The sequence below is a fragment of the Narcine bancroftii genome, chromosome 2 (genome assembly GCF_036971445.1).
Source record: "Narcine bancroftii isolate sNarBan1 chromosome 2, sNarBan1.hap1, whole genome shotgun sequence".
NCBI classification, from domain to species: Eukaryota; Metazoa; Chordata; class Chondrichthyes; order Torpediniformes; family Narcinidae; genus Narcine; species Narcine bancroftii.
In genome coordinates, this window is record NC_091470.1 from 187,270,262 (window position 1) to 187,283,029 (window position 12,768).

At 57.3% G+C, this 12,768-nt stretch overlaps 1 protein-coding gene across 11 annotated transcripts in view; it reads right to left on the reverse strand.

Annotated features, from left to right (window-relative positions):
• The window catches only part of LOC138754775 (histone-lysine N-methyltransferase EHMT2-like), a 129,592-nt gene that overhangs the window by 63,661 nt on the left and 53,163 nt on the right, over window positions 1-12,768 (reverse strand). For 9 of the 11 annotated variants that reach the window (XM_069919585.1, XM_069919586.1, XM_069919578.1 and 6 more), the window contains 3 exons: window positions 6,332-6,449; window positions 3,373-3,480; window positions 565-710 (listed from right to left, as the gene is read on the reverse strand). In XM_069919585.1, coding sequence (XP_069775686.1) covers window positions 565-710; window positions 3,373-3,480; window positions 6,332-6,449 — 372 coding nt within the window. The remainder of the gene's footprint in view (window positions 1-564; window positions 711-3,372; window positions 3,481-6,331; window positions 6,450-12,768) is intronic. The other 2 variants (XM_069919583.1, XM_069919582.1) reach the window with 1 other exon arrangement.

Consider the following 12,768-nt stretch of genomic DNA (forward strand, 5'->3'; position numbering starts at 1 on the left):
TTGCAGCTCCTACCCTCCTGACCCTGCTCACCACGCTCTCTCTCCAGCTCCTATGCTCTCTCTCCAGCTCCTACGCTCTCTCTCCAGCTCCTACGCTCTCTCTCCAGCTCCTACGCTCTCTCTCCAGCTCCTACGCTCCCTCCACCCTCCAACACCCCTCCCTCCAGCTCCAACCCTCCATCCTGCCTCTCCTCTCACTCTGGCCACCCACTCTCATATAAGCCCCACCTTCTCTGCAGCCCCCTCCCTCCCAAAGGCCCCACTCTTCCAAACCCTCTCCCTGCAGCCTTACCCTCCCAAACATCCCCCATCGACCTCTCTCTCCACAAGTCCACCCCCATGAAGCCCTTCTCCCCAACGCCCACCCCCCACGAACCCCTCACCCTTCCAAAGCCTTCCCAGACCCCTCACTTTCTCTGAATCCCAATTGTTCAGACCCAACCCTCCATGAATCCCATTCTCATGGACCTCACACCCTCCCTGAAGCTTGTCCACTCAGACCTGAGGCCCTTGCCCGTGTATCTCCCCCTCACCCTGCCCCATAGCCAGGCCTGGCCTACCTACCTGCCCGTCGGTGCTCTCCGTGGCCATGCAGATGTTGTTGGCGAGCTCAGTGATACGGTCAATCTTGGGCGCCTCCATCCTGCAGCTGCAGAGCGGAAGCTCCTCAAACTTGTCTGTCTCCATGGAGCTGGCATCGTTGGATACTCCTGGGGGGGGGGGGGGGGTGGAGATGCAGGGAAGGGTGAGATTGCAAGGGAGGCCAACATCACACTAAATCAGCTCCAGCTTCACCGTGCTAGGGGGAGGAAGAAATCAGACAAGAATCTGGGCTGAAGATAAGGTTATGGGATGATTCAGATGCTCAGAATAAGAAGGAATTTAGAGAAACGATGGGGAAGCTATGGAAAGGGTGCAGAACAGATTTACCAGGATGCTGCCTGGAGTGGCAAATAAGTCTTTATGAGGCAAGGTGAGCAGTTAGGATATTTCTCTTTGGAGCGAAGAAGGACGAGAGGTGACGTAAGAGATATCTATTAAGTCACAGGGTGGTACAGTTGCTGCAGAGAAATGTATCAGAGGTCAATCTACAGAGTGGCAGAGAGGATCACTAGAGTCTCCTCCCCCCCATCGACATGATCTACCAGGATCGTTGACTGGGGGGGGAAAAATTATTGAGGACCCCCTTCTACCCTGCCCACAGCATCTTTCAGCTGCCCCCATTGGAAAAGAGATACAGGAGTATCAGGGCCAGCACCACCAGGTTGAGGAACAACTTCTTCCTGCAGGCAGTGAGAATGTTGAACGACCAAAGGAACAGCTCACACTAACCATCCAAGACTCTTATATTCACAAAACAATATTAATTTATATATATGAATACTTGTCCTGCATTATGTACTGTTTGTCTGCAGGTGAATTATGTGTGGTTGTGTGTCTGCGTGCTTTGCACCAAGAACCAGAGAACCCTGTTTCGTCAGGTTGTACTTGTGAAATCAGTTAACAATAAACTTGACAAGATTCTGAGATGGACAGCCAGCGCCTTTCTCCCCCAAGGCTGGAATAGCAAACGCTAGAAGACATTTGTACAAAGTTAAGTGAGCAAAGTTTAGGGGAGGCATCAAGGTTATGCTTTTTTTTTTACACAGAGTTAGTTCAGGGGGCCTGGAATGCCTTGCCAGGAATGGTGGTGGAGGCTGAAACATTAGGGGAATTTCAGACTTAATCAGGCACATGGATGAAAGGTAGGAAGGGTTTAGTATTTTTCTGGTAGGAATATAGTAGGCTGGCATAACATTGAGGGCCCCGAGGCCCTGTACTATGCAATAATATTCTATGAACTGTTTCAAGTGGTAACCAGAGGATCCTGAATGAAGGGATCAGGGTTAAAGGAAAGGGTTAAAATCTGTGATTCAATGAGAAAAATATAGAAGCAAAATAATTACAGGGAAAGAACAGGTTAGTGGGACAGTGCTGTGGAATGAAAGGACACGATCAGTGCTGGGCCATTCTCTGAGTTCAAAGAGATGGAGAGAAGGAGAATGGAGGGAAAGCAGGATAGAGGAGAGAGAAAGAGGGAAAGGATCAGGATTTGGCCGAGATGGTTATGTAGTGTTAGTGCAACGCTTTTACAGCGGCAGTAATCAGGACTAGGGTTCAAATCCCACAATTTTATTAAGTGTTTGTACATACCCTCTGTGTCTGCATGGGTTTCCTCCCACTGTTCAAAATATCCCAAGGGTTGTAGGTCAATTGGGTGTAATTGGGCAGCATGGCCTCATGGGCCAATTTTAAAAATTAAATCAGTGGGAAAGAAAACAGAGAGAATATGGAGAGAAGATTTGGAGCATGTAAAGAGAGAGGGAGAGCCAGGGGGAGGAAAGAGGGAGTGTGGAGATAATGGAAGGGGAGGGAGAGAGAGAAGGGAGACAGGAGGCAGAAAATAGGAGAGGAGCAGTCAGAATGGTACAGCAGAGAAAGTGGGCTTTCAGCAGGAGAGAGGGAGAGAGAGAGAGAGAGAGAGAGAATGAGGCAAATGGGAGGGGAGAGGAATAAGAGAGATGGAAGGAAGATGAAGGTTGGGGAAGAAGCATGAACAAGCAGGGAGAGGAGGGGAGGCAGAAGGAGAGAGAAATTGAGGAGAAGAGGAGGATTACTTTCCAATGAGCCCAATGGCTTGATTGCTGTTGCATGTAAAATAAATATAGTAAAATCCCTGTTATCTGGAATTCAAGTAAACGGCTTGAAAAAAAAATTTGCAGATAATAAATGGGTAAAAATTACAGATGGTTAAAATAGGCGGTCCCTAGTGGCCAGTTCTCCAATCCGTGTGATCTCAAGCAACCAGTAAGTCCCTATGGATGCCGGATACCTTAATGAGTAAGGAAAGAAGTGGGTTGCAAAAAAGTAAGAGCCAGAAGGAAAGGAGGGAATGAGTAGGGGTAGTGCACAGAAAGGAGATGGGATGGAGGGAGGAAAGGACTGGAAGAGTGAGAGAGGAGAGATGGAGTAGTCAAGGAATGTATGGGAGAATATGGAGCTGAAGGCAGGAGATGGAGGATTGCTGGAGAGGCCTGGATAAGAGGAAAGAGAGGGAAAGTTCTGCATCTTACTCTATCTAAGACAGTATGGGTTATTTTTTTCTTCCCTTGACATTGCAGTTTGTTTACAGATTATAAGGCAGCTTTGAGATGAAGTGTTCTAATGCCCGATTTTCTGATGGCTTCAATTACTTGAGTCTCCTGGGGTAACCCGCACATAACCAATCCTGAGCACTGGCCTTCTGAGGCAAGCTCAGGGTGACAACCCACCCTCTCCCCATCATCCCTCAAAGGCAACAGGAGGGCGAGGGACTTTACACAGAGTCCCTACCTGTGGGTTGTGGAGAAAGGCTGCTGTCATTGGGAAGATCCAAGGAGCCCAAAGGGACCTCTGTGTACTCGCTCTGTGCCTGGTTGCCTCCTCCCGTTGAATTCATCGCTGAAGAGGAAGACACGATCTTCAGATCAAGGGGGTCAGGAGATACTCAGGCATCATGCCCACCTTGGCCATGGAGCTTGGAATGATGAGGTGTTCAGACCCCCCAACAACCCATGCACCCGCACTTTGGCCTCCCTCACCCACTGCCATGCTGTTAGTTACCCATTATCCCAACCACAAAGATCAGAGGAGGTTCATGATGGAAGGTCGCCTTGTTAAAAGATAACTCTTCTGCCAATTCCCAGCTTCCGACAGAATGTCTGGCCACTGCACCACCTAGACGTGATGAGGAGTTCCGCCTTCTTTCCCTCAGGCAATGGGTTTCATCCCTTTTCTCCTTCCAAGGACCCCTGTTACCACAGGAAATGCTACATGTGCCTAAACCTCCTCCCTCACCACCATTCGGGGACCCAAAACAGTCCTTCCAAAGTGAAGCAACACTTCACCTGTGAATCTGCAGGGGTCGTCTACTTCATCCGGTGCCCCCCCCCCACACTGTGGTCTCCTTTACATCCGAGAGACTGGACGCAGACTGGGAGGTCGCTTCACTGAGCCCCTTCACTCCGTCTGCCGCAATAACAGGGACCTCCAGGTGGCGATCCATTTCAACTCCACGCACCATTCTCAAGCTGTCTATCCATGGCTTCATGCACTGAAGCTAGCTACAAACTGGAGGAACACTGAGCATTCCCTCTGGACACCCTTCAATCAAACGACATTGACATCAACATCTCACGTTTCCGTTAATCCTCTCCCTCAAGTCTTCCTCTTTCCCTTTCCCTCAGTCTCCTTCAGCTCCCCATCCCTTTGCCTCACCATTCAGAGGTTCCCCCATCACTTCTCAGGTTTTCTATTCTGCTCTCCCACCCATATACACCAATGACCTCTTAACCATTAGCCTGCACTCCTCACCTGCCCCTTCCTCCCCCCACCCACCTTATTCAGGTGCCTCCCTTCTTTCTCCTCATATCTTGACAAAGGATTTTCCTGTTTACCTCCTGCCAATTAATTAGCCAATGTCTTAATGAAGGGGCTCAATTCCAAAATGCTGGCTTTGGATCTTTATCTTTGCTACAGATCCTCCCCGACACACGTCTGGGTTCCATTCTGGATGACCGGTCATATCTCGGAATGGATTTATGTTCGGATTGCCCTGCATCCCACAAGATGAAGCTGCCAGTGATACTGAAGAGCAAAACGATGGATTTCCTTCCATTCGCACTCTCCCTGAATCCTTCTTATTCTCTCCTGCTGCTGCGCACCCTGCAGACTCCAGGAGTTAGAAGGCGGTGAACTATCTCGACGTGGCAGCCACCAAGGCCAGCTCTGGCGAGGTGTGTTATTTTCCATGGAGAGGCCCGATTTTCACCGTAATCTTTTTTTAAATTCAGGTTGTATGTGCGGCTGAACGCAAGTCGCATAGGTTGCAAGTACCTGCACGTAATTTGACTAGTGGAGTTTCTCCAGCATTATGTTTTTACTTGAAACCAACCTGTGCCTCCTGCTTTGGAACCCTGCCCAGACCCTTAGTTTTACAGATCATCATAGACATCGACCGCACGGAAACAGGCCTCTCAGCCATCTTGCCCACGCTGATCAACCATCTGCCCATGCTACCACCACTTCCGATGTTAGCTCGTTCCATATCCCGCACCACCCTTTGTAGTGCAAAGGTGTCTCTCATTAGAACATAGGAAATAGGAGCAGGAGTCGGCCATCCTGCCCGTCGAGCCAGGTCGGCCATTCAATGAGATCCTGGCTGATCTGATGATCAGCTCATCTCCACCGACCTGCCTTTTCCCTATGTAGAAATCTATCCAACCTTGACAAATATATTTACTGAGGTCACCTCCACTGCTTCAATGGGCAGCGAATTCCACAAGTTCATCACCCTCTGGGGAAAGCAGTTCCTCCTCATCTCCGTCCTAAATCTACTCCTCTGAATCTTGAAGCTATGTCTCCTGGTTCACATCTCACCCACCAGTGGAAACAATTCACCTACCTCCATCTTCTCTGGGCTTTTCATAATTTTATACATTTCTATAAGATCCCCTCTCATTCTTCTAAAATCCTGTGACTACAGTCCCAGACGACTCAATCTCTCCTCATAGACGAACTCCCTCATCTCTGGATTAGAACTGGTGAACCTGCTGTGCATTGCCTCCAAAGTCAGTACATCCTTCCTCAGGTTAAGGAGTCCAGAACTGCACCCAGTACTCCAGATGCAGCCCCGTCAGTACCCTGTACAGTTACAGCATAACCTCCCTGCTTCTAAACAATCCCTCGAACAATGAGGCCACCATTCCATTTGCCTTCTTGATCATCTGCTGCACCTTTGAATCTTTCTCCTCTAGTTTTATATACTCCCTTCTCTGGTCAACAAGGCAATGATGTATCCAGGCCCCTCATGATTTTATAAACCTCAATGAGGTCCCCTCCAAGCCTCCTTTGCTCCAGGGAGAAAAGATCAGTTTATCCTGGTTCTCATATTCAGGCCGAACAATCCAGGTATCATTCTCATTAATCTTTTGCTGTATCCTTTGAGCCTCAATTATCTCAAGGTATTACCCTCCTGTACCTATCTTGGGGAGGGAGGGGGAGGGGGGGTGGGGGTGGGAAGTGGAACAAATCACAGGGGAATTAACAAACTAAGCAAACTCATGTGAAGCTTTTCATGCTTTTTAAATTATCTGGGGAAGGGGAACAAAATGTTGATTGGATAACTTGACTGCCAATCTGCTGGGGAAGGGAGGGCCATGTCATAAAGGCAGCCAATGGGAGGATTCTATTTAGGTCATGTGAGCTAGAGAAGCAGGTATATCAGCAGGGTACTGGATGGGCAGGTGTCTACCTCCTCCTTTCCCTGGCTTCACACGGTCCTTCCGCCTGCGTTTCCGGCTGGGCTTCACCCACGGGCTCTCACTCTTCCACTTCTTCTTGCCTTTCCTCTTGAAGCTGGAAGTGGAGCTCTGCAGAGGCAAGGTACTGATCAGTGTGAAAAATGCTGTCAGAGCAGGGTGTAGTTAGTGGGATAGAGTGGGCAGTGTGGCCGGTGGGGACAGAGTGGGCAGTGTGGCCGGTGGGGACAGAGTGGGCAGTGTGGTCGGTGGGGATGGAGTGGGCAGTGGGGATGGAGTGGGCAGTGGGGATGGAGTGGGTAGTGGGGATGGAGTGGGTAGTGTGGTCAGTGGGGATGGAGCAGGCAGTGTGGTCAGTGGGGACAGAGTGGGCAGTGGGGATGGAGTGAGCAGTGGGGTCAGTGGGGTTGGAGTGGGCAATGTGGTCAGTGGGGACAGAGTGGGTAGTGTGGTCAGTGCCGACAGAGTGGACAGTGTGGTCGGAGTTGGCAGTGTGGTCAGTGGGGACGGAGCGGGCAGTGTGGTCAGTGGGGACGGAGTGGGCAATGGGGATGGAGCAAACAGTGTGGTCAGTGGGGATGGAGCAGGCACTGGGGTCAGTGGGGACGGAGCGGGCAGTGGGGTCAGAGTGGGCAATGTGGTCAGTGGGGACAGAGTGGGTAGTGTGGTCAGTGCCGACAGAGTGGACAGTGTGGTCGGAGTTGGCAGTGTGGTCAGTGGGGACGGAGCGGGCAGTGTGGTCAGTGGGGACGGAGTGGGCAATGGGGATGGAGCAAACAGTGTGGTCAGTGGGGACGGAGCAGGCACTGGGGTCAGTGGGGACGGAGCGGGCAGTGGGGTCAGAGGGGACGGAGCGGGCAGTGGGGTCAGAGTGGGTAGTGTGGTCAGTGCCGACAGAGTGGACAGTGTGGTCGGAGTTGGCAGTGTGATCAGTGGGGACGGAGCGGGCAGTGTGGTCAGTGGGGACGGAGTGGGCAATGGGGATGGAGCAAACAGTGTGGTCAGTGGGGACGGAGCGGGCACTGGGGTCAGTGGGGACGGAGCGGGCAGTGGGGTCAGAGGGGACGGAGCGGGCAGTGGGGTCAGAGTGGGCAGTGTGGTCAGTGGGGATGGAATGAGCATTGTGGTCAGTGAGGATGGAGCGAGCAGTGTGGTCGGCGGGGACGGAGCGGGCAGTGTGGTCGGCGGGGACGGAGCGGGCAGTGTGGTCGGCGGGGACGGAGCGGGCAGTGTGGTCGGCGGGGACGGAGCGGGCAATGGGGATGGATCAGGCAGTGTGGTCAGTGGGGAAGGATCAGGCAGTGTGGTCAGTGGGGTAGGATCAGGCAGTGTGGGCAGTGGGGTCAGGGTGGGCAGTGGGGTCAGGGTGGGCAGTGGGGTCAGGGTGGGCAGTGGGGTCAGGGTGGGCAGTGGGGTCAGGGTGGGCAGTGGGGTCAGGGTGGGCAGTGGGGTCAGGGTGGGCAGTGGGGTCAGGGTGGGCAGTGGGGTCAGGGTGGGCAGTGGGGTCAGGGTGGGCAGTGGGGTCAGGGTGGGCAGTGGGGTCAGGGTGGGCAGTGGGGTCAGGGTGGGCAGTGGGGTCAGGGTGGGCAGTGGGGTCAGGGTGGGCAGTGGGGTCAGGGTGGGCAGTGGGGTCAGGGTGGGCAGTGGGGTCAGGGTGGGCAGTGGGGTCAGGGTGGGCAGTGGGGTCAGGGTGGGCAGTGGGGTCAGGGTGGGCAGTGGGGTCAGGGTGGGCAGTGGGGTCAGGGTGGGCAGTGGGGTCAGGGTGGGCAGTGGGGTCAGGGTGGGCAGTGGGGTCAGGGTGGGCAGTGGGGTCAGGGTGGGCAGTGGGGTCAGGGTGGGCAGTGGGGTCAGGGTGGGCAGTGGGGTCAGGGTGGGCAGTGGGGTCAGGGTGGGCAGTGGGGTCAGGGTGGGCAGTGGGGTCAGGGTGGGCAGTGGGGTCAGGGTGGGCAGTGGGGTCAGGGTGGGCAGTGGGGTCAGGGTGGGCAGTGGGGTCAGGGTGGGCAGTGGGGTCAGGGTGGGCAGTGGGGTCAGGGTGGGCAGTGGGGTCAGGGTGGGCAGTGGGGTCAGGGTGGGCAGTGGGGTCAGGGTGGGCAGTGGGGTCAGGGTGGGCAGTGGGGTCAGGGTGGGCAGTGGGGTCAGGGTGGGCAGTGGGGTCAGGGTGGGCAGTGGGGTCAGGGTGGGCAGTGGGGTCAGGGTGGGCAGTGGGGTCAGGGTGGGCAGTGGGGTCAGGGTGGGCAGTGGGGTCAGGGTGGGCAGTGGGGTCAGGGTGGGCAGTGGGGTCAGGGTGGGCAGTGGGGTCAGGGTGGGCAGTGGGGTCAGGGTGGGCAGTGGGGTCAGGGTGGGCAGTGGGGTCAGGGTGGGCAGTGGGGTCAGGGTGGGCAGTGGGGTCAGGGTGGGCAGTGGGGTCAGGGTGGGCAGTGGGGTCAGGGTGGGCAGTGGGGTCAGGGTGGGCAGTGGGGTCAGGGTGGGCAGTGGGGTCAGGGTGGGCAGTGGGGTCAGGGTGGGCAGTGGGGTCAGGGTGGGCAGTGGGGTCAGGGTGGGCAGTGGGGTCAGGGTGGGCAGTGGGGTCAGGGTGGGCAGTGGGGTCAGGGTGGGCAGTGGGGTCAGGGTGGGCAGTGGGGTCAGGGTGGGCAGTGGGGTCAGGGTGGGCAGTGGGGTCAGGGTGGGCAGTGGGGTCAGGGTGGGCAGTGGGGTCAGGGTGGGCAGTGGGGTCAGGGTGGGCAGTGGGGTCAGGGTGGGCAGTGGGGTCAGGGTGGGCAGTGGGGTCAGGGTGGGCAGTGGGGTCAGGGTGGGCAGTGGGGTCAGGGTGGGCAGTGGGGTCAGGGTGGGCAGTGGGGTCAGGGTGGGCAGTGGGGTCAGGGTGGGCAGTGGGGTCAGGGTGGGCAGTGGGGTCAGGGTGGGCAGTGGGGTCAGGGTGGGCAGTGGGGTCAGGGTGGGCAGTGGGGTCAGGGTGGGCAGTGGGGTCAGGGTGGGCAGTGGGGTCAGGGTGGGCAGTGGGGTCAGGGTGGGCAGTGGGGTCAGGGTGGGCAGTGGGGTCAGGGTGGGCAGTGGGGTCAGGGTGGGCAGTGGGGTCAGGGTGGGCAGTGGGGTCAGGGTGGGCAGTGGGGTCAGGGTGGGCAGTGGGGTCAGGGTGGGCAGTGGGGTCAGGGTGGGCAGTGGGGTCAGGGTGGGCAGTGGGGTCAGGGTGGGCAGTGGGGTCAGGGTGGGCAGTGGGGTCAGGGTGGGCAGTGGGGTCAGAGTGGGCAGTGGGGTCAGAGTGGGCAGTGGGGTCAGAGTGGGCAGTGGGGTCAGGGTGGGCAGTGGGGTCAGAGTGGGCAGTGGGGTCAGGGTGGGCAGTGGGGTCAGAGTGGGCAGTGGGGTCAGAGTGGGCAGTGGGGTCAGAGTGGGCAGTGGGGTCAGAGTGGGCAGTGGGGTCAGAGTGGGCAGTGGGGTCAGAGTGGGCAGTGGGGTCAGAGTGGGCAGTGGGGTCAGAGTGGGCAGTGGGGTCAGAGTGGGCAGTGGGGTCAGAGTGGGCAGTGGGGTCAGAGTGGGCAGTGGGGTCAGAGTGGGCAGTGGGGTCAGAGTGGGCAGTGGGGTCAGAGTGGGCAGTGGGGTCAGAGTGGGCAGTGGGGTCAGAGTGGGCAGTGGGGTCAGAGTGGGCAGTGGGGTCAGAGTGGGCAGTGGGGTCAGAGTGGGCAGTGGGGTCAGAGTGGGCAGTGGGGTCAGAGTGGGCATGGAATGAGCAGTGGGGTCAGTGGGGATATAGTGGGCAGTGGGGTCAGTGGGGACAAAGTGGGCAGTGGGGTCAGTGGGGACAAAGTGGGCAGTGGGGTCAGTGGGGACAAAGTGGGCAGTGGGGTCAGTGGGGACAAAGTGGGCAGTGGGGTCAGTGGGGACAAAGTGGGCAGTGGGGTCAGTGGGGACAAAGTGGGCAGTGGGGTCAGTGGGGACAAAGTGGGCAGTGGGGTCAGTGGGGACTAAGTGGGCAGTGGGGTCAGTGGGGACTAAGTGGGCAGTGGGGTCAGTGGGGACTAAGTGGGCAGTGGGGTCAGTGGGGACAAAGTGGGCAGTGGGGTCAGTGGGGACAAAGTGGGCAGTGGGGTCAGTGGGGACAAAGTGGGCAGTGGGGTCAGTGGGGACAAAGTGGGCAGTGGGGTCAGTGGGGACAAAGTGGGCAGTGGGGTCAGTGGGGACAAAGTGGGCAGTGGGGTCAGTGGGGATAGTGCAGTCAGTGGGGACAGAGTGGGCAGTGGGGATGGATTGGGCAGTGTGGTCAGTGGGGACAGAGTGGGCAGTGGGGATGGATTGGGCAGTGTGGTCAGCGGGGATAGTGTGGTCAGCAGGGACAGAGTGGGCAGTGAGGATGGAGTGGGCAGTGGGGTCAGTGGGGACGGAGTGGGCAGTGTGGTCAGTGGGGACAGTGTGGACAGTGGGGTCGGGGTGGGCAGTGTGGTCAGTGGGGATGGGGTGGGTAGTGTGGTCATTGAGGACAAAGAGGGCAGTGTGGTCAGTGGGGACAAAGTGGGCAGTGTGGTCAGTGGGGACAAAGTGGGCAGTGTGGTCAGTGGGGACAAACTGGGCAGTGTGGTCATTGGGGACAAACTGGGCAGTGTGGTCATTGGGGACAAACTGGGCAGTGTGGTCAGTGGGGACAAAGTGGGCAGTGTGGTCAGTGGGGACAAAGTGGGCAGTGGGGACAAAGTGGGCAGTGTGGTCAGTGGGGACAAAGTGGGCAGTGTGGTCAGTGGGGACAAAGTGGGCAGTGTGGTCAGTGGGGACAAAGTGGGCAGTGTGGTCAGTGGGGACAAAGTGGGCAGTGTGGTCAGTGGGGACAAAGTGGGCAGTGTGGTCAGTGGGGACAAAGTGGGCAGTGTGGTCAGTGGGGACAAAGTGGGCAGTGTGGTCAGTGGGGACAAAGTGGGCAGTGTGGTCAGTGGGGACAAAGTGGGCAGTGTGGTCAGTGGGGACAAAGTGGGCAGTGTGGTCAGTGGGGACAAAGTGGGCAGTGTGGTCAGTGGGGACAAAGTGGGCAGTGTGGTCAGTGGGGACAAAGTGGGCAGTGTGGTCAGTGGGGACAAAGTGGGCAGTGTGGTCAGTGGGGACAAAGTGGGCAGTGTGGTCAGTGGGGACAAAGTGGGCAGTGTGGTCAGTGGGGACAAAGTGGGCAGTGTGGTCAGTGGGGACAAAGTGGTCAGTGGGGACAAAGTGGTCAGTGGGGATGGAGTGGCGAGTGTGGTCAGTGGGGATAGTGTGGTCAGTGGGGATAGTGTGGTCAGTGGGGATAGTGTGGTCAGTGGGGACAGAGTGGGCAGTGGGGATGGATTGGGCCGTGTGGTCAGTGGGGACAGAGTGGGAAGTGGGGATGGATTGGGCAGTGTGGTCAGTGGGGATAGTGTGGTCAGCGGGGACAGAGTGGGCAGTGAGGATGCAGTGGGCAGTTGGGTCAGTGGGGACGGAGTGGGCAATGTGGTCAGTGGGGACAGAGTGGACAGAGTGGGCAGTGGGGATGGATTGGGCAGTGTGGTCAGTGGGGACAGAGTGGGCAGTGGGGATGGATTGGGCAGTGTGGTCAGTGGGATAGTGTGGTCAGCGGGGACAGAGTGGGCAGTGAGGATGGAGTGGGCAGTTGGGTCAGTGGGGATGGAGTGGGCAGTGTGGTCAGTGGGGACGGAGTGGACAGTGGGAACAGAGTGGGCAGTGTGGTCAGTGGGGATGGAATGAGCAGTGTGGTCAGTGGGGATGGAATGAGCAGTGTGGTCAGTGGGGATGGGGTGGGTAGTGTGGTCAGTGAGGACAAAGCGGGCAGTGTGGTCAGTGGGGACAAAGCGGGCAGTGTGGTCAGTGGGGACAAAGCGGGCAGTGTGGTCAGTGGGGACAAAGCGGGCAGTGTGGTCAGTGGGGACAAAGCGGGCAGTGTGGTCAGTGGGGACAAAGCGGGCAGTGTGGTCAGTGGGGACAAAGTGGGCAGTGTGGTCAGTGGGGACAAAGTGGGCAGTGTGGTCAGTGGGGACAGAGTGGGCAGTGGGGATGGAGTGACTAGTGTGGTCAGTGGGGACAGAGCGGGCAGTGTGGTCAGTGGGGACAGAGTGAGGATGGAGTGGGCAGTGGGGATGGAGTGGGCAGTGGGGATGGAGTGGGCAGTGGGGATGGAGTGGGCAGTGGGGATGGAGTGGGCAGTGGGGATGGAGTGGGCAGTGGGGATGGAGTGGGCAGTGGGGACAGAGCAAGCAGTGTGGTCAGTGGGGACAGAGTGGGCAGTGTTGTCAGTGGAGACAGAGTGGGCAGTGGGGATTCAGTAGGCAGTGTGGGCAGTGGGGACAGAGTGGGCAGTGGGGACAGAGTGGGCAGTGGGGACAGAGTGGGCAGTGGGGACAGAGTGGGCAGTGGGGACAGAGTGGGCAGTGGGGACAGAGTGGGCAGTGGGGACAGAGTGGGCAGTGGGGACAGAGTG